At 43.1% G+C, this 22,131-nt stretch overlaps 1 protein-coding gene across 1 annotated transcript; it reads left to right on the top strand.

Moving 5' to 3' along the window:
* The first annotated feature begins 223 nt into the window (after positions 1 to 223).
* Positions 224 to 20,504, top strand: LOC139449535 (uncharacterized). Its single transcript, XM_071230973.1, has 15 exons — positions 224 to 284; positions 1,868 to 2,033; positions 4,925 to 5,028; positions 6,370 to 6,495; positions 8,808 to 8,987; positions 10,415 to 10,530; positions 11,293 to 11,413; positions 11,819 to 11,827; positions 12,395 to 12,843; positions 14,147 to 14,191; positions 14,829 to 14,903; positions 15,354 to 15,698; positions 17,229 to 17,324; positions 18,886 to 19,150; positions 20,275 to 20,504. The coding sequence occupies exons 1-15, from the start codon at positions 224 to 226 to the stop codon at positions 20,502 to 20,504; spliced, it is 2,388 nt and encodes a 795-aa protein (XP_071087074.1).
* The last annotated feature ends 1,627 nt before the right edge of the window (positions 20,505 to 22,131 follow it).

Here is a 22,131-nt window from a genome sequence, read left to right on the forward strand (position 1 = left end):
CAGTGTGATATAGACAATATCACACCGTCAAAAAATACTTTCGATACCCCGGAAGAATTGGAATTTTATGTGTTGGAAGTACACAGATAGGTTTTATTTGACTTTTGATAGATATTGAACTTGGTGGTGTACATTAAAGACTTGTCAGAAAGACTAGTTAAAATTGTACACGGAGCTGGTGATGGACAAAGTTTAACCTGAGACACCTATTCGAATATAGAACATGGCGCTCAAGGTCGTGCTGCTGACGTGTGCTATATTTGGTGTGATTATTCCCGGACGAGGTAAGATTCTGACTGTATACTGATGGTAAAAAATAAAGCAAAATATATTCAGCGAAGTATTTATTTGAAATATCAACTCGTATGTACCAGGTATGACAGGGTCTAGATAACTTGACAATGTCTTAGCAAGCCGAATAATATTTCTTCTCGTTATTGTTTGTTGTTGCTAGGAACTTTTGAATTCAAATCAGGCGCAGTTTCCGTCTTCTAATGCAGTGAATATTGTATCTTTCCTAATTTCAACCACTATATATCATTTTAAATATGAGGGCGGTCGGGTAGCCGAAGTTGAATGTATTTAACTCTAATGTGTTATTTCTAGTCAAGAGCAATGTATTTGATATAGTTACCCAACCACTACGGCTGCATAACCAATGTAGATATTTGTGCACATCTTTCTCAAGATTGGAGGGGCGGTCCGGTAGCCTAGTGGTTAAAGCGTTCGCTCGTCACACCGAAGACCCGGGACATGGGTTCAATGTGTGAAGCCCGTTTCGGGTGTCCCTCGCTGTGATATTGCTGGAATATTGCTAAAAGCGGCATAAAACTATACTCACTCACTCATTTTAAATTAAGAATTGAACGTCAATTTGGATAGGTTCATTGAAGTGCGAACAATTTAAAAGCGCTGGTTAAACTCGCAAGCTCGGAGATTCAAACGAAAGTTTAACCAGCGCTTTTTTGTTTTCGAAGTGCTAAAGGGAATTTGACTGTCAGTAACGTTTCATGATATGCTGTACATACTGTTTTACGTTCATAGAATACATATGTACAAGAAGATGAGCTTGGATTAAAGACTTCTCCATGTTCAAATAATGTAAACTGGCGGATCGAAGACAGTATACACTCATGTTTCATGGCGGCTAAAGTGAATCAAACAAGAAGTGGTTATTCGATGCTGATATATTTGAAACGAGTGTCATAGTTGCGTTTTGAGCCTAAAGCTTGCAGTGTTCAGCCTAGTAACGTTTCGAAAACGTTCGTAATTCTTTGGTCAAATTCAATTTTCAAGTGAATGCATTCTTTTGCCCGGCAGTTAAGGCGAAAAACACTTAAATATATCTAAAGTCTTCTTTTTCAGGGTTGTTATAAGTACCTTAAGTTTTTAATTAATATTAACACATCTGATGACGTTCATGCCAATTTCTGGTCAAACCCCGTGAAGATCCGGGGTAGAATAGGTCTTCAGCAACCCATGCTTGTAATAGGCGACTAACGTATTCGGGTGGTCAGGCTCGCTGACTTGGTTCATGCATGCCATCGTCTCCCAATTACGCGGATCGATGCTCATGATGTCAATCACTGGATTGTCTGGTCCAGACTCGATTATATACAGACCGCCATCATATAGCTGGAATATTGCTGAGTGCAGCGTTAAACAACAAACACAAAATCATACCAATTCCTAAATTATTTCTTCATTTGCAGTTCTGGTGGACAAGAAAGTGTTGTAGCACTACTTCGTGCTTATATTGACCACCCGCTGTCTTATAGATAACACGAAGACCCGGTTTAACATCATGGTGTTTCGGGGCGTCACATTTCGAAGCAAACTAATACAAGACATATTTAACAATTTTCAGATGGGGCTTGTTCGTTTCCGAGCCATCTATCCGGGACTTTCGACGAGAGTGTTAAAGGGGTACTGTCGTTCACCTCCAGCCAACTGATGTCATACGTCCTGCACACGTTCGGAACTCTCAACTTCAACTGCGACCACCAATACTCCTCAACACAGTATGTTCTGAAGTAAGTGGACATCGGCATTAACTGAAACTACACTCAAGCTACATATAGTTCTATGTGCAGAGTTGCGTCCCTTAGTCGTGCCAGGGTCAGATGTTTTTAGACTGCTACTCTATATGCAGAGTTGCGTCCCTTAGTCGTGCCAGGGTCAGATGTTATTAGATTGCTACTCTAAATGCAGAGTTGCGTCCCTTAGTCGTGCCAGGGTCAGATGTTATTAGGCTGCTACTCTATATGCAGAGTTGCGTCCCTTAGTCGTGCCAGGGTCAGATGTTATTAGGCTGCTACTCTATATGCAGAGTTGCGTCCCTTAGTCGTGCCAGGGTCAGAAGTTATTAGGCTGCTACTCTATATGCAGAGTTGCCTCTCTTAGTCGTACTAGGGTCAACTGTTGAAAAGTGACATTACGAGTGATGCAGAGTTAATCGTGCCAGGATCCGAAGAATGTTGGCGTAGTAAGTCGACTCGATAATGATCCTTGTCAACACATTTATATCTATGCCTGTTTAAGTCATAAGAATATTATTTATTATTTATCTGTGACTGTATGCCGACACGTTGTTAGATATACAGTATATCTGTGACTGTATGCCGACACGTTGCTATATAGCCAGTATATCTGTGACTGTATGACGACACGTTGCTATATATCCAGTATATCTGTGACTGTATGACGACACGTTGCTATATAGCCAGTATATCTGTGACTGTATGCCGACACGTTGCTATATATCCTGTATATCTGTGACTGTATGACGACACGTTGCTATATATCCAGTATATCTGTGACTGTATGCCGACACGTTGCTATATAGCCAGTATATCTGTGACTGTATGACGACACATTGCTATATATCCAGTATATCTGTGACTGTATGACGACACGTTGCTATATATCCTGTATATCTGTGACTGTATGCCGACATGTTGCTATATATCCAGTATATCTGTGACTGTATGCCGACACGTTGTTATATAGCCAGTATATCTGTGACTGTATGACGACACGTTGCTATATATCCAGTATATCTGTGACTGTATGCCGACATGTTGCTATATAGCCAGTATATCTGTGACTGTATGCCGACACGTTGCTATATATCCTGTATATCTGTGACTGTATGACGACACGTTGCTATATAGCCAGTATATCTGTGACTGTATGCCGACACGTTGCTATATAGCCAGTATATCTGTGACTGTATGACGACACGTTGCTATATATCTAGTATATCTGTGACTGTATGACGACACGTTGCTATATATCCAGTATATCTGTGACTGTATGCCGACATGTTGCTATATATCCAGTATATCTGTGACTGTATGCCGACACGTTGTTATATAGCCAGTATATCTGTGACTGTATGCCGACACGTTGCTATATAGCCAGTATATCTGTGACTGTATGCCGACACGTTGCTATATATCCTGTATATCTGTGACTGTATGCCGACATGTTGCTATATAGCCAGTATATCTGTGACTGTATGCCGACACGTTGCTATATAGCCAGTATATCTGTGACTGTATGCCGACACGTTGCTATATATCCAGTATATCTGTGACTGTATGCCGACACGTTGCTATATATCCAGTATATCTGTGACTGTATGCCGACATGTTGCTATATATCCAGTATATCTGTGACTGTATGCCGACACGTTGTTATATATCCAGTATATCTGTGACTGTATGCCGACACGTTGCTATATATCCAGTATATCTGTGACTGTATGCCGACATGTTGCTATATATCCTGTATATCTGTGACTGTATGCCGACATGTTGCTATATATCCAGTATATCTGTGACTGTATGCCGACACGTTGTTATATAGCCAGTATATCTGTGACTGTATGACGACACGTTGCTATATATCCAGTATATCTGTGACTGTATGACGACACGTTGCTATATAGCCAGTATATCTGTGACTGTATGCAGACACGTTGCTATATATCCTGTATATCTGTGACTGTATGACGACACGTTGCTATATATCCAGTATATCTGTGACTGTATGCCGACACGTTGCTATATAGCCAGTATATCTGTGACTGTATGACGACACGTTGCTATATATCTAGTATATCTGTGACTGTATGACGACACGTTGCTATATATCCTGTATATCTGTGACTGTATGCCGACATGTTGCTATATATCCAGTATATCTGTGACTGTATGCCGACACGTTGCTATATAGCCAGTATATCTGTGACTGTATGCCGACACGTTGCTATATAGCCAGTATATCTGTGACTGTATGCCGACACGTTGCTATATAGCCAGTATATCTGTGACTGTATGCCGACACGTTGCTATATAGCCAGTATATCTGTGACTGTATGCCGACACGTTGCTATATATCCAGTATATCAGTGACTGTATGCCGACACGTTGCTATATATCCAGTATATCTGTGATTGTATGCCGACACGTTGCTATATATCCAGTATATCTGTGACTGTATGCCGACACGTTGCTATATATCCAGTATATCTGTGACTGTATGCCGACACGTTGCTATATATCCAGTATATCTGTGACTGTATGCCGACACGTTGCTATATATCCAGTATATCTATGACTGTATGACGACACATTGCTATATATCCAGCATATCTGTGACTGTATGCCGACACGTTGCTATATATCCAGTATATCTGTGACTGTATGCCGACACGTTGCTATATATCCAGTATATCTGTTATGTACGACACGTTGCTATATATCCAGTATATCTGTGACTGTATGCCGACACGTTGCTATATATCCAGTATATCTGTGACTGTATGCCGACACGTTGCTATATATCAAGTATATCTGTGACTGTATGCCGACACGTTGCTATATATCCAGTATATCTGTGACTGTATATCCGTCCCCAGGTCCGCCACCAGTTTCTCCTACTTCAGCCTCAACTGGGACGCCTACATGTGCTGGGACTTGACGGAGATCTCCACAGACAAGTTCTACTTCTACGAATCCACAGGTCTGACTCGCTTATGTTCAACAAATATGTATAAACCTGTCCGGGTTGTCCGAGAACATTGAAAAACGATATTCACATTGTGTAATACAGTAAGGCTAAACGGACCTGTTTCTCGTGCATCGGCGCGGCACTTTAAATCATACTGGTCAGTCAATTTTATTGCCCTAAAACAAAGCTATCAAATTTCCCGCGTCGTACGAAACAGACACTGTTATCCATGCTTGACAACTGAGTATTTAAAGGCCGAATCCAATGTGCGTCCAGTTGTCTCTGTTGGTTCGGATAATAATAAGTTACACTGCGCTGGATCCACACTGAGGTATGCTCCAAGCGCCTACAGTACGCATAGTTCAGGGAATGTCATATCGGCAAAACAGGTGGGTGTTGCGTTGTGATTAAAAGCACTAGAAACTTTTTACAGTACTCATTGTTAGCAGCATCATTCCATTCGGATGGGACTGTGAAACTCTTAGGTAAAAAAGCGGCAATCTCCCATCACTTTTGTTTTCACAAAAAAATATATAGAAGTCCTATGCCGCTCCTTCCTTGAGGGTGAGTGATTGAGTGAGTGTGGTTTTACGCCGCTGTTAGCAATATTCCAGCAATATCATGGCGGGGAACACCAGAAATGGGCTTCGCACATTGTACCCATATCGGGAATCGAACCTGGGTGTTCGGCGTGACGAGCGAACGCTTTAACCACTAGGCTACCGGACCGCTCCTGCAATGTTGAGAAAGATGTGCACAAATATCTATATTTGTTATGCAGCCTTAGTGGTTGGGTAACTATATCAAATACATTGCTCTTGACTAGACATAACACATCAGAGTGAAAGTACATTCAACTTCGGGTATGGCGAACTCGAATGACCCTTTAGAATTCTTCGATACATCGGGAATTCTCTTCACACAATAATTGTCCGCCGTACACAACCCCCCCCCCCCCCCCCCCCCCCCCCCCCCCCCACCCCCCCAACCCCCCCATCCACACACACACACGCACGCACGCACGCACGCACGCACGCACGCACGCACGCACGCACGCACGTACGCACGCACGCACGCACACACACACACAACAGTGAACTTTTTCACAGAGGTGTCTAGTTGTCCTTGGTGTATGTCCGACATAAGATAGTATTTCGATATCACCATCCACCGTTAATCGACAATCATACGTCACCAACCTTACCGTAGTGTATACGCTAAAGGGTGTTTATTTTGTCATATATAAGTCACAATGGTACCGCCTCTTCATCTTGATTTAAATTTGCTCTTTCCTGTAATTCGAAAATATTTCATATTGTGATTTCGAGAATAATCATTTTTCTGTTTCCACAGCCGCGCTGTCGGATGCCGGAGGAGAGAACGTAAAGATGTACGTAAGCGGCGCCTCCCCCGTCTACAGCGACATCTGTTCTACCTCCTCCTACGCCGCGGGGACGTACAGGTTCCTCATGAGGAATGGTGAGATTCTCGACCGTTTATTACACAACACAGATCCATTTTATGTAATGTGGCGCCGTGAAATTAACGTCAACCTTTATGTACGTCTTGTGATACCCGTAATCGCATTGATACACACGCGTTTTCCGTACCAGACGAAAAATACGTTAACTGAATGCGTGAACCAAACAAGTTACTCCTTGAAATGTCATCTGCCCGGGGCAAGCGTGTCCACTAGCCTATATCAAAGTCTAGTTTCTACCCTTGCCACCAGGCCGCTTTTCCTAACTCGACCTTGGCGCCCCCCATGGTAGATCACGAATTGTGCCAGTTGTAATGAAAACGCGGTATCCAATCAGATCGCTGTTCTTATCTCGTATAGCTTCACGAAGATGGCGACGACCTAGTCGATCAATAAGGAAAACATTCGATTTCATCCCTGACACAAAAAATAACCAGTCGTTGGGGGGTTTATAAGAAGAAAATGACACATTCCTGTCAACAAAAACAGGCAGCGGTGAATCACTTTCATACGAAGGTGTACATTCGTGGATGGTGATTTTGTGAAACGTTCTCTGATTGGCCTATCGATATGTGCGATAGTTCAATCATATTTAGCACAGGAAAGTGGGCTTGGTGTGGCAAAGTTGGCAACAAGACTTTGATAAAAAGGCTAGTGGACGCCCTTGCCTCGGGAAGATGTAAACTGTATGTTAGATCAAAATTTGAAATCATGATAATAAATTAATATAATTTACCATCAGTATTAAAAAACTGTCAGTTGTCATAACGCTCTTCATGGTGACCAGGTTACCACTTTGGTGAAAGTTGCTAGTATGGTGCAGACAAACCAAGGATAATAACATGCACTGGCGAATCAAGGATTCAAACCAAGCGGTTCGTGCGGATAAACCCACTCATCTGGTGTCTTTATTGCAAAAGCATTGATCAGACGAATGACCAAATATTATGTAGAGCGTCTGCCCGGAGAACGGAAGGTCGGGGGTTCGATCCCCGGCTGCGTCATACCAAAAGGACTTTAAATTATGGTACTTGTTGTTACCCTGTCTGGCGCCCGACATTAAGGGGCTAAAACAAGGACTGGTCGGCTGGGAGTCAGTATACTGTATCTGAGTGGGGTATTCATGCATGTAAAACAGCGGCATGGTATCTCAGTGTGCTGGCACTGTAAAATCGGCATAAGTTGGGACTAGTAGAAGCAGCCACACTAACGCGACGTTAAACCCCATGTCATCTCACCTCACCTCATATGAAGCACAATTACTTTTTTCAGTTATCTTGTAGTAACTATTTTCACTTTCACGCCCATGTGGCTAAAGAACGGGTCTATTGTTAAAGTCCCTTCTTTCTTATATAGGGGCGGTCGGGTAACCAAGTGGTTAAAGTGTCCGCTCGTCACGCCGAACATCCGGGTTCGATTCCCGACATGGATACAATGTGAGAAGCCCATTTCTGGTGTCCCCCGCCGTGATATTGCTGGAATATTGCTAAACGCGGCGTAAAACCATACTCACCCACTCACTCACTCTTTCTTATATGAGTGACATATTTTAACACTGGCTGAAGAAAATCAGTACCCACCCTACTCCCGCCCTACATGTGGAAAACACAATCCTCCTTTCCGACTCCATTTCACAATATGATAGAAGAACTTGTGCACCGCTTATTCCAACATCATTCGCCTTTAAAACAATATCTGAAAACGGTTTTAATGTTGATGAATATTGTTTCCCGATTTAATGCCTTTTAGGTATTTATACAGTTATTCAGCAATATATATATATATATATATATATATATATATATATATATATATATATATATATATATATATATATATATATATATATATATATATATATATATATATTATGAAAACTACTGCGACATATCTTTTTGAATATGCAATATTTTATTTTTGCTTCTAGTCTCTAGTTTGTCCATATACTTTATGTTGCCCGTTGTAATGTATTAGGAATGTATGCTGAGGTAAGAGAATATAGTCTATTGTCTCCTTTATCCACTGGTGCCCATATGTCTATACTGTACTTACGACACACAGCACGCTTTATGTGGTGTATTCAGACCATCTCAGTGGTCTAGTGGAAAGAGTATCTGCCCGAGGAGCGGAAGGTCAGTGGTTCGATCCTCAGCCGCGTCACACCAAAGAGCGTTATAATATGGTATTTACTGTAACCCAACCTGACGCTAGGCATTAAGTAGATGAAACAATGCACGTTGCTACATAAAGCCCATAATTTTGATGTTAAACCCCCTAGATACCCCTTTATGTACATCTGTTCTGCTTGCAGACACTATTTCGAGCTCCAAAGTGGCCTGTCCCTACCAGTTTGAGAACTACTGGACCTACAGCATCAGCAACGGCAGCATGGACACGTGTTCTTCCAATGAGACGCAGCTGAACGGCTGCCTCGACACGACGGCATTCACCTTCAACTACACCCTCTGCAGTTCTTACCTCCTGTATTCAAGTAAGCAGCGGTAAAACGCAATCACACACAGTGTCGTACCGAAATTATTCATTTTGTAATACTGTAATTTAATACCAAAAAAAATAGTATGTTTATTATTCCGATGAAGTGAAGTTCAAATTCAAAATTAAGGGTTATGTCCTTTTGAAATGATAACAAAGGGCTGCCCCCTGTACTTAAGATAAATTGGAGTGAGTGAGCTGGGTTTAACGCCGCTTTTAACAGTATTCCAGTTATATCACGGCGTGTCAGCTTGATGTGGGAAGAGAGCCCGAAGTGATGCAGGTCTCAGACGTTTACCACTTCGGTGAAACCCACAAGCACGAGTATGGTGCTGACAAACCTAGAAACATAATCTGGGCGAACCGGGATTCGAACCCACAATCGTAGGCACAATCTCTGCACATCAAATCGCGACAACTGGGCCATCCGTGGCCCCTAAAATAAACCGGAAGAAAGGCTCTCTACAAAGAAAAATGGTTATAGTTAACTTTTTCTGATGAAACCAGGGGACACATTATTATTTTTTATATATCAAAAAGAATACTCGGGATGTGTGGATTTTTGAAACTTGGGGACGTCGTACGTGTCCGTGTCAGTTGTCTTTGACGACGTCGCCTGAACAGCCAGTGACGATGATGACAGATGAACTGATCATAACCGATTGTCGTTTACGTCACGGTGTGACCCGTGAAGATCCGGGGTAGAATAGGTCTTCAGCAACCCATGCTTGCCCGAAAAGGCGACTATGCTTGTAAGAGGCAACCAACGGGATCGGGTCTCAGGCTAGCTGACTTGTATGATGCATGTCATCGATCTCAATTGCGTGGATCGATGCTCATGATGTAAATCACTGGATTATCTGGTCCACATTGCTGAGTGCGGCGTTAAACAACAAACACATACTGATGGCTATGGTCACCCAATGAGTGTGGCATGGTGCTTTACTGGACGTCACTGGATTGTCTGGTCCTGACTCGATTATTTACAGACCGCCGTCATATAGCTTGAATGTTGCTGAGCGCAGCGTTAAACAACAAACCAACGTTACGGTGAAATATTTGCAGTGGGTCGTTCTTTCCTACTGTTTAGACTTTTACTAAGTTTAATTGATATTAAGGTCGTTGAATGGTATCACAACATACGCACCTAAAGCTATGAAAAGTAACTGTAGCGCTGGATGTTGAGTGTTGATGAAGGTCATGTGCTCTGAGGTCTATGACGCCACATTTTGCTGTGTACAGTTGCGTCCTTAAGCTGTGCCAGGATCCGCGATTCGCTCCAATCTGGATCCTTGTTTCAGAACGATACCCCTATCCTCGTTTGTTTCATGACATCAACTCTGATAACCACATAAATTGAGATAAAACGCAGATAATGTTTGAAGCGGGGTTAAACCTAACTGACTAACTCACTCACTGTTGCAGGTGGCGGTTCCGTCAATTGCCTGTACAATTATACATCCGGGTCAACGACCTACTTGACGACGTACAACGCCGACTACAGCGTGGACGACACCAGCACCTACAGATTCACGTGTCTGGTAAGTGAGAGATAAAACTTGACAAAGCGGGAGATACAATTTGAGCTTTACACATTGAAACCATAAGGGGAATCGAACCCGGACGCCGGGTTCCATGTCGCCAGTGTATAACCACCACCATTGCTGTATTAGAACAGGGATCAATGCTGACGAATGAGCACCTGTGGGATTCGAACCGCAATCCAGTGCATGGTGTTCCTTGCTGTGATACCGTGTTCTATTCAGGGACCGACTATTTCATATACCAGCTACAGTTGCAAAACCAGATATATGTTTTTAATTCAAGCTATGGGCCTAAATTATTTTTATCGAGCATTTTCCAGGGAAAATCTATTTTTTAGATAGAATCCCAGCCTAGTATGTCAATGTGTAAACAAATCCAAATGTGTTTCCTCATAGAATTAATACAGGATACGTTTTCAGAAAGACGCTGTTTCGTATGGAAATACACAGTAAGGGGTGCTTAACGTTTTTCCGGGTGCATAGTTTACCCTTTTAACCAGTATAGTTTAAATACACAAATGAAATTCCCACTATATCTACAGTACAAATATGTTGCCACTTTCGGGTATAATTAAGCTATGAGTAATAGATTGACAACTGTACAATACCCCCAATGTTTTACTTGTGTATTTTTTTCGATGCGGAGAATGGGCATACAGTGCCTACGCTACCTCATGATTAAAGCTCGGTTGATTAATTTGCCTGTCTAAATGTATGTTTGACATCCGATAGCGCTGTTAATCACGCCATATTTGCCAGGTCCTGGATCTAAGCAGCTCTACGTCTATCTCCGCCAGCCAGTACCCCCGGTCGTGTCAAGTCAACCAGAGCGCCACCTCCGTCCCGTCCCCAGGAAACACCCTCGTCTTCACATTCAACGGTGAGTCTCCCTTTCATTCCTGACCAGCTCGGATCATTCCGAGACAAGTCGAATGTCTTCGTGGTTACGGAGAAATGCGAGTGGTGCCGAATGCCTCACGCTAGCAGAATTATATATGTATTTGTATATCCTATGTACAGTAAATGGTGTTCGAGATGTCACCTTCCTGTCTAGCAAGGTCGGTGGAATGAGTCAACCTTTTATACACCCGAGTCTTATTTGAATTCAACATTTTTCGAGTTTGGTTTAACGACAGATTTTTTTATAGAACATCGAATTAAGTGTCTTTTCAGCGAATCAATACGTTATTGTATGTTCTATCAAACCACTATAACATTATTCATACTAGCATATAGGAACATGCGTGTAAACAGCAACTAATGTAACTTTCTTTTTACATTTCAGCAAGCTGCTGTAAGTATACTTGCTGTGGTTCATTGTGAGGGGAGATAACTCATTCACCAGAACATTTACTCCTTGTCAACGTTCACATCTAAACCAATCAAGCTTTTTAGAATATATTTTTCAAAGACATTTGAGCCAACTGTGCAAAGAGAAATCAGCCTTAGAAATCCGGTTTTCTAGTCCAGAAGACTAGTGTAAACTTTATTTCACTCGTCCTCAGATTTAGTAGCTAGTCCTGCTTGAACCAGACAAAAATGTTCACTATGTTTATATTTTTTGTCAGTTTTATTCAGTTCACATTTGTAGCAAAATTAAATCCCTCAGAACTGGTTGAGAATATTATGCTATTAGTCAATGAGGCTACCACCATTAGATTTGTTTGTTTTTTTATTTTATTTATTTATTTTTATTTTTTAAGGGGAGGGGGGTAGGGGGTGGGGGGACTAATCCAGAGCCGACATATAAAAGAGTGTGTGTGTTTGGGGTTTTAAGGTGGGGGGGAGGGTAATGCTTAGGATAGCTCTTATGACCTATCCATTTCCGGCTTGTGGCAATGCATCACACTGTCGTCCGTAGATGTGCCCACCACAACCACCACCACCACTACCACAACAACAACAACAACAACTACTGCATCGGTGGCGGCAGCCGCTGCGTCGTTAGACTGGGTTGCCGCCGTTGTCATCGCCATCCTCGTCGTCCTCGGCCTCTTCATTGCCGCTTATGTCTACTGCTGCTACAACTACAGAAAAGAAATGGACGCCCATCAGCGGAAGATCATCGACTGCCGCGCAGCAGACGACGAACATCGGGCAACGGATGAGAAGTATGAAGAGAGAGGTCAAGCGCCACCTAGCGTCAAGTTCACGTTCCCAGACTACACTCGACGCGTGCTTTCCAACTTTCGGAAGAAGCAGAAGGGAGACCGAACCAGACTTGTCAAGGATGATGATGATAGACCACTATCACCTTCGGGTATTTCCGTCAGGGAGACGGAATCACCCGACAGTGCTCTTGGGATGGATGTAAGTAATCTGACATACTTTTTTAAAGCGTTAATGAGTCAACGTGGAATGCATATCTTTAACGACCATTGTGGGCATCTTCCTAAACAAACTTAGGTCTATGTATAAGTATGGGAGTTACGGCAGCCGAGTCGCTAGAATTGCTTTGTGAAGCAAGGAGCTGGAGATTTCAGTTATGTTCTTAGAAGTCATTGATTTACTTTCTTTAGTATCAACACAGACAAGTCAAAACAGAAAGTATAGTTGTATATGTATATAGGATAACAGATTCTATACCATCGTCAATACTTCAGGGTTTTATATATACTACGTTCTTCCATCGCCCAGTGTTAGAGGAACGTAGCGTATATAAACCCGCGATGTATTGACGATGTGTCCATTTTGTATTGTATATATTTGGTCTCTGTGGGGACAAGGTCGCAAAGGGTTCCTAGATATCTACTGCTTGCCGAAAGAGGTGAGGTGAAATGGGTTTTCACGCCGCATTAAAAATTATTGCACTCATGTGAGTGTGTGTGTCTGTGTGTGTGTGGCTGATTGTACTAGTCCGGACTAATGCCGATTTATAGTGCTAGCCACTTGAGAAACCATGCCGTGGTTTTACATAAATACCCGACTCGGACACAGACAGAATACTGACCCCGAGCCTACCAGTCCTTGTTTTGGGGTGGTCGGGTAGCCTAGATAAAGCGTTCGCTCGTCACGCCGAAGACTCGGGTTCGATTCCCGACATGGGTACAATGTGTGAAGCCCATTCCTGGTGTTCCCCGCCGTGATATTGCTGGAATATTGCTGAAAGCGGCGTAAAACCATACTCACTCACCCAGTCCTTGTTTTAGCCCCTTAATACTGAGCGCCAGGTAGGGTAACACTAAGCACCATCATTTCAAGTCCTTTTGGTACGACGCGGCCGGGGATCGAACCCCCGATCTTCCGCTCTATCCACTAGACCATGGAGGCGGTCGCTTGTGGAAAGAGGAGACATATTTGGCAGATGGTCGAGTAGGCGCTCAGTGTCTTGGTCCATTGCGTGTTATCAAATCTCGGCGGCGTGGAACGTTGCATATATCAACCAAGGGTGTGTCTGTCCCAGACTCAAACATATACATGCAGGGTGATATAGCAGGAATATTGCGGCGTTACCTAATACTCACTCGCTCACTTCCACGTGCATAAGTTCAGCAGTTTATTCAGTGAGGACACTCAAACGACATTGCAAACATCCAAAGGAGAATCGTCTGTGCCAGAAGTATCATACATATCGCGTATCAACACCTAAATTGTTTATTTTCTGTTTTTAAAGGAAGATGACGGTTATCCTATGCTGAGGTCCCAAAGGTCAAGGCCGGTAAGTATAATAGCTGCAGTAGAGACGCCAGTCCATGTGGCTGCTATTAATAGATATTTACCTGTCAGTGTTAAAACCCTGTCAATAAGTTCATCGAAGATCAATCACCATATATCCAGTCATTATCATAGAAGCTTATTGAGATGACGGACGCCATTATAGTGCTAACATTACCGGACACGGGTGACCCAGTCGTCAAAGGCGCCGCATAGTCGCTGTATAGAGTCGCGTCCTTTAGGCGTGAAAGAAACCTATGATCGTGGGTTCGAATCCCCGTAAGGCCCGTTTATGCTGCTAGCCTTTCAGCAGCATACCAGTGCTCGGTAGTTACAGCACAGGAGCAAACGGCAAAGATCACGTTTGGCTTTCCTCCACATCACGCCGTCATAAAACCGAAATTCATTTATAATGTACCAAACTCACTCACTAGCACTAATGTTAAAATAATCAATTATTCAACAAAATATTCAACCTATTCCTCGTCCTTTGAACCCTGTATCTGTTGGGATGTACGTGTCGAAGGGTCCAGTACAAACATACCCCATACCCGGCCTGAGGTTATGGATATACTAGAAATTAGACCATTTTAGAAATATCAGTAGAAGTTGACGGGTGTCTTGCTTGTCTGTTGCTCCAGGTGAGCGACTTCATGAAGAGGTTGATCACTCTCCACGACGAGCAACGCGAGAAGGAGAAAGAGCGAGCTAAAATTGTGAGTAGACATAAATTCAAAAATAAAACACCAAATAATCATACCTGAATCAAACTATTGACAAAGATAATTGTCCTTCTCAAATTTCTAGATAGAATTCGTTTCAACAAAGTATCACGGAATATTATGTCGGACTTTATAAGATAAATATCCCTTTCTGAACGTACTAGAAACAGACGTAGTTCTGTCAAATGTTTCAAAACTCTAAATATAACAGTATCTCATGAACTCTTTGCGGTGCACAATTTTGTGAATGATTGATATTAAATATTAATAACGACAAATAACAATAACTTTTTATTTTATTTAAGCCTTGTAGAGTTTAGAAATGCAAATCGATGTCAACACCATGAACATCTTGATAAATAAAGGTCCTTGATTATATAATTAAACTCTTTAAAATGAAAAGTTTGACAATTTCAATTAATAATATATTTGTTAATCATTCAGCCGGAGGAGAAAAGATTCATGAAAATTCATGGACGAAAGGGATTCCAGGATGAAAAAGCCCTGACCAGCTCGGCTGGAATAAACCTAGTCAGCAAGATCAAGAAGATGGCGCGAAAACGCCGGAAGACGTCTGCCGCCATTCAGAGCAGCGCCACGGACGCTAGGAAAGTAAATGAAGTGCACGAGAACGAGGCTAATGAGTCATTGGAGAGGGACGACGAGGCGGGATCGCAATCAAGCGATGACGTGGTCCCCACCCAGCTCGACGTGTCACAGCTGCTCGCCTACACAGCCCTACCCCCTTTCGCCACGGAGACACCCCGGGGAGATGATCGGAGACCCAAGGTAAAACTACACACAAACACGCACGCACGCACGCACGCACACCCACACACACACACACACACCTGTTAGGTATTTCATGACAGAAGAGGTCCATCATCGTTGTGATAGGTGACAGAACATGCATACTGTGACTAAATGTCGTTTTAAGCCGCAGTCAGCAGTATTACAGTTTCGATTAGCTATAAATCATAAACTATTTCTGAAATATACTAGACTCTTCCTTAAACACTTACCTCCAAGTTCGCATGTTTTACTTCATCGAAAGAGAGCTGTAATAAGGATGACATGTCGAAAAAAGGATGGTGTTTTCGAGGGGGCCGCCATCTTGTTTTACAAAATCCGTTCCATATTCTGTGTATAATATCGCATGTATCTTGACTGAGGTACAGTGACACTCAGTGTACCCTGCATTCCTACCTTGCTGTGTTTCAGCGACACTCAGTGTACCCTGCATTCCTACCTTGCTGTGTTTCAACGACACTCAGTGTACCCTGCATTCCTACCTTGCTGTGTTTCAGCGACACTCAGTGAAACCTGCATTCCTACCTTGCTGTGTTTCAGCGGCACGTTTAGATAACACATGTTCATATCTACAAATCCGTCGAGACAGCATTGAGACAAACAATGCCTTTGGCGTCTTATGTTGACCCTGTGTTTACAATGAGATCTATTTAATCACAATGCATCATTGTTACTTTGGAGTGCAGTTAATATTTCAGAAGTTATTCAGAATAGACGATGATGTACTTCTTTTTGAAGAACGACCCCCAGTTCTAATCCTCAGAGAAAGAATACATTTGTCAACCGTGGTACATAGACGTCAGACAGTGTCTTTTTGTCTCCGTTATGTCTCCGTTATTTCGTTTATTGAACTGACAGACCTCAGGCCGACTGACAGATACAAATGTGAGTGAAATGTTTTCTTCTGAACCGACGATTCGATTTAGATGTGAGGGGAGGGAAGTCTTGATGCACGATATTTTACAGTAACGTGTACACTGCATCGTGTTCCCCACCCATCTTGGTGTAAGTACGTTAGCAGCGAGGTTCCTAGTTCTTCATACAGACCCTGAAACATATATCCAATACATCCCATGCAAGTCTATAATATTTAGTAAGCCTAGATTACTTCAGAATCAGGGTACAAATCTGCTGAATTGAAGAGAGTCTCTGGGCTCCTTTTAATTTCCTTACTATAATTTAACAACCGTTTTTATCCGTAAAATATGTTCATTTCAGAGACTAGATGTTTATCAGGTTCCCTGGATCTGCTGCGCTCGCGCCAAGCCGCGCCAGCGCAGCAAACCCAGAAAACCCGACTGGTACGTCAGCGCTCCCCTCCGCCGAGTGGTATGGATTCAACGCTCGAGGCTAACCCGCAGAGAGGGTGCTAACGTACACGCAATTCGGAGTTATCTAACATGCTTCCCCTTCTACCTCATTCCAGTATCCTCATAGGTTTTTGTTCTATTTGCCCGAGGGTCAATTAATTTGACCCCCCCTGTATTTCTCACGCTTTGGTTATTCCAGGCAGTGACTATCGCCGATGGTGGGAGGGTCATCAACGACGTGATCGTGGAGGACCTCGACAACACTCCCGCCATGGGGAGTCCTGAAAGGGCCGAGGTAGGGTCATCTGCAACTATAACATTCTGACTCGACATCGAGGTTGTGATTTATCCATGATGGTAGTAAATAAACGCAAAGAAATCCTTCCATATTTAAAAGAAATCTTTACCTGGACAAACACGGGAGCATACTTAGAATAAGGAAATACATCATTTGGGTCACTGATGCGTCAAGTTTTGAAATGCCCTCCACGTATCTCCGATATTAAGGGTTTTGTTTTAGCTTTACTAAGACTTTGATTGCTGTAACCCCTTATTAAAGAGATTGTGAGTATGTTGTAAAATATCTTCCTCCACAGTGGGTTCGTAGGCTGAGAAGGGGATGAGTATGGGCTGCTAGAGCTGAGATGGGGATGTGTGTAGGCTGCTAGAGCTGGAAGGGGATGAGTAAAGGCTGCTAGAGCTGGAAGGGGATGAGTAAAGGCTGCTAGAGCTGAGGAGGGGATGAGTAAAGGCTGCTAGAGCTGAGATGGGGATGTGTGTAGGCTGCTAGAGCTGGGAAGGGGATGTGTGTAGGCTGCTAGAGCTGAGAAGGGGATGACTGTAGGCTGCTAGAGCTGGGAAGGGGATGTGTGTAGGCTGGTAGAGCTGAGATGGGGATGTGTATAGGCTGCTAGAGCTGAGATGGGGATGATTGTAGGCTGCTAGAGCTGAGATGGGGATGATTGTAGGCTGCTAGAGCTGGGAAGGGTGTGTGTGTAGGCTGCTAGAGCTGGGAAGGGGATGTGTGTAGGCTGCTAGAACTGAGATTGGGATGTGTATAGGCTGCTAGAGCTGAGATAGGGATGTGTGTAGGCTGCTAGAGCTGGGAAGGGGGTGTGTGTAGGCTGCTAGAGCTGAGAAGGGGATGTGTGTAGGCTGCTAGAGCTGGGAAGGGGATGTGTGTAGGCTGCTAGAGCTGAGACGGGGATGTGTGTAGGCTGCTAGAGCTGAGATGGGGATGTGTGTAGGCTGCTAGAGCTGGGAAGGGAATGTGTGTAGGCTGCTAGAGCTGGGAAGGGGATGCGTGTAGGCTGCTAGAGCTGAGATGGGGATGTGTGTAGGCTGCTAGAGCTGAGATGGGGATGTGTGTAGGCTGCTAGAGCAGGGAAGGGGATGAGTGTAGGCTGGCTGCTAGAGCTGGAAACGGGATGAGTATAGGATGCTAGAGCTGAGATGGGGATGTGTGTAGGCTGCTAGAGCTGAGATGGGGATGAGTATAGGCTGCTTGAGCTGGGAAGGGGATGAGAAAGGAATGGGGATTAACGTTGCATTAAATATATGCTCTTGGGTCTTTGAGAGGGGCTTACATCGTATATCAGTTTTATACGACAGCTAGGATCTATTCGGGAGGATATTTGTCGATACTAGATGCATACATAGACCAGGATAACATGTTAAATGTCTTGAAAAGAGAATTGTGAATAATTTTATTTTCTGACGACATTTACGTGTCCTGAAATGCCTTTAGTCTTTATCCTATAGGTGAATTTTCAAGTATTTATTCGATTCTATGGTGTATCTTATCAGCCTTACTGAAACCAAATGAAACCGATTTATTCCAACATCTTGTCGTTTAGGATGCATCCAAGGTGTACACAGTGAGCGGAAGGGAGGTGACTCCAAACATGAAGTTCCGTCGAGAGCCCGTGAGCACCAAGGTCCGGCAAAACAACAGCTACCTTGGCCGCATACACCGGAAGCCCCCGGCCAGCCTCGCTATGCCGGACATCGAGACAGCGAGAGTGACCAGTCGGGGTCTGAGACGCAGTGCGGCGGATGCAGACTGGGGGAAGTACCTGGATGAGATATATCCTGACAAACTCTACATGGACTATGCAAAAGGTATGTGTCATACGAACTGATTTAGTAGGTGAATCTATTGCGTCATGTAAGCATAAAATGTAAGAATGGACGCACATAATATCAAATATGCGACGCCCTTTCATCTTCCCGAGGCAAGGGGGTGAGCCGACTGTAAAAGGGGTTATTACGAGTTATGTCCCTTCTATGTACCACCTATTGACCAATCAGATTCCATGAACTTGTATTTGCTTCAAACAAAATGGCGGCGCCCAGTGAAGACGACCTGAGCGATAATCAAAATCTACATTGTCATAAAACGGGTCTTACTTCGCGAAGTGCATCAAGTCACGTGAGCACCTTGATTAAAACCATGAAAAGATTTGGATAATATCTGTTGACGCCGTGTTGGTGGAACACATGCTATGCAAATCATGCAATCGACCGAAATCTGAACGTTGAATTCGTTACGCGATTTTTATTGGACTATGCATAGACTCGTTTGTCCACCCCAAAACATAATTCCATAACACACAGCGTTCGCTTGTCACGCCTCAGACCCGGAATCGATTCCCGACATGGGTACAATGTGTGAAGCCCATTTCTGGTGTCCCCCGCCGTAATATTGCTGTTATATTGCTAAAAGCGGCGTAAAATCATACTCACTCACTCACTCACTCACTCACTGACTCATGCCAATGGCCCCCTAAATATATTACCAAGAGTCCCAGGACTCGTGGAGATATAGACCAAGGAAAATCCCTGAGTGCAGTCACTACATTTATGCCTATAAGTCAAAAGCAGCGTGACACGTGCAGATCCGGGCTAGAATTGGACTTCTGCACCCATATTTGTCGTAAGAGGCGACTAACGGGATCGGGTGGTCAGGTGGTCGCTGACTTGGTTGATCTATGTCATCAGACATGGTGTCCCAATTGCGTGGATAGATGCTCATGATGTCAATCACTGGAGTGTCTGGTCGGTTATTGACGTCATGTAGCTGGAATATTACTGAGTGCGACGTTAAACAACAAACAAACAATCAAAGACAACATGAAAGCAACATTTTGTACAGTAAGTGCCTTTATGTCTAGCTGAAAAATATTATTTTTTAGGAATTATGCCATCCAATGAACCGTTTCTTACTTGGTGTATGTTTTCATCAGCCACCAGCACGAGATCCGAGAGCATGCTACGTCATAAAGCAGACGACGGGCTGGACTATCTGTATGACCGCGCCCTCTACTGGAAGAAGTCGGAACCAGTTGTCAGACCAGGCTCACGTGCCAAGAGCACGCGCTCCATTCGGAAGAAGGGTCGAAGTGCAAACAGCGCCACAGTGTCAAGGTCAAGAAGTTTGCACAGCCCCGCCTTGTATAGAGATACAACTTTGTGAAATGACTGCTGCAGATTTTTATATTGAACTGTTATAATGTGCCAACTGGTGCCATGCTGGTCCCCTAGATATAGGATATTAAACATTTATAAGGACAGGTGTTAATAAGATCGAGATGGTTTGTGGACATTGTGAAATGCAAGGCTACATATTTGGCTGACCTTCAACAGGATGAACGAGCAGATACCGGAGGATAGTTTTAATAGTTTTAATTGATACCAGTACTTAATTGCTATCAGGCAAATGGCCGGTGTGACCAGTGTTTTCTCCGATTCTAATGGCAACCAGAACGTATATATACTCACCGACAGAAGAAACGCGAATACCATACATATTGGTGAATATATGAAGAATTACTCATATTCAAGAGATATCAGATTGGTTTTATGCACAAACGAACATACTGGTATGTTGTGTGAATCGACGCTCATGAACGCATCACATGTGACGTCATAGATCCATGACTCTAGATGCACCATTTGACTCGTGCAGGATTAATGTGTAAAGTTTGGAAATCACGTGCAGCATATCGTGATAAGAATAACGACACTGTGGTAACACTAGACTGATTGATAGTTTTGTCATTAGGTGGCACACATCGGAAACATCTCTTCTTAACGTGCATATTTCGCTATATGTTTCCATGTTTCGCGTTTCTTTTGGCGGTGAGTATATGGACATAAGGACCATGAAGGGTAAATGCATCACCTCGTTGCCTTCACATTGATATTGTGGTAAATAATAATATGAATATCCTTCGTTTGAAGTTTGGAAATGGAGTTGTTTGTATGTTGTTTTGTTGTTTTAGAATGTTTTGCAAGGTGTCGATGTTACGACGAAAGTCCGCTGAACTAAACGAAGCATTTGTTTAAAAAAAACATTCTTTTGAAAGATTTAAACAATTTGCCGACGTGCAACCGGGTTGCATTATTTATTTGAAATAGTTCTTTTCCGTGGAAACAGAAATAGTGCAAAGTCCATTTTAGATGATTTTTCAATATTGTATATATGTGTATTGTTCCCTGTCAGTATCATGTATATACACTGTCAATACTAATCTATTTAAATCTTAATTTATTACTTTGTACAGTATTAATCTGCAGGTACCCACGATGTATATATGTGACAATGTTATGAACTCATATCTAACCTTACCTATTGCTGTTGTTTGTACATAAATAATAATGTGTATGCGTGCTGTGCCGAGGTCGATTAAACATGAATATAAAGAAAATGATGTCTGTATTTCAAGTGCATGTGAGTGAATGTTGTGTAATTCCACAGTTAGCACTATCCCAGCTACACCGTGACAGCCTGTTTATAATCAAGTCACGTCCAAACAGGCGAGTGGTTGATAGCCTGAGCAACGTTTCGCACCGTTGGGTCACGATGACACATTGCAACCACCCGATCATGGCTCTCACAACCATGAGATACTAAGGTATATCGTGTCCCCGTGAACAGGATGAAATCTACGGACGATGTGACTACAGATCAACTTTGACCTTGACCTTGACCTTGACCTAAACTACTTAATAAAGCATGTATCTAAAGTATGTGTTACCCGGATTCTGCACCAATATATTCTTAGGAGGACTTGAAACAGGGCGGATACTTTTAAATTGAC

Source organism: Haliotis cracherodii, unplaced genomic scaffold (genome assembly GCF_022045235.1).
Source record: "Haliotis cracherodii isolate W230 unplaced genomic scaffold, xgHalCrac1.p SCAF_8, whole genome shotgun sequence".
Taxonomy (NCBI): domain Eukaryota; kingdom Metazoa; phylum Mollusca; class Gastropoda; order Lepetellida; family Haliotidae; genus Haliotis; species Haliotis cracherodii.

Coding starts and splice junctions, on each gene's coding strand:
- LOC139449535 (XM_071230973.1), top strand. CDS start 224: ATGGCGCTCAAGGTCGTGCTGCTGACGTGTGCTATATTTGGTGTGATT. Junction 285..1,867: donor TGTGATTATTCCCGGACGAG/GTAAGATTCTGA, acceptor AACAATTTTCAG/ATGGGGCTTGTTCGTTTCCG. Junction 15,699..17,228: donor GAGATGATCGGAGACCCAAG/GTAAAACTACAC, acceptor TGGTTATTCCAG/GCAGTGACTATCGCCGATGG.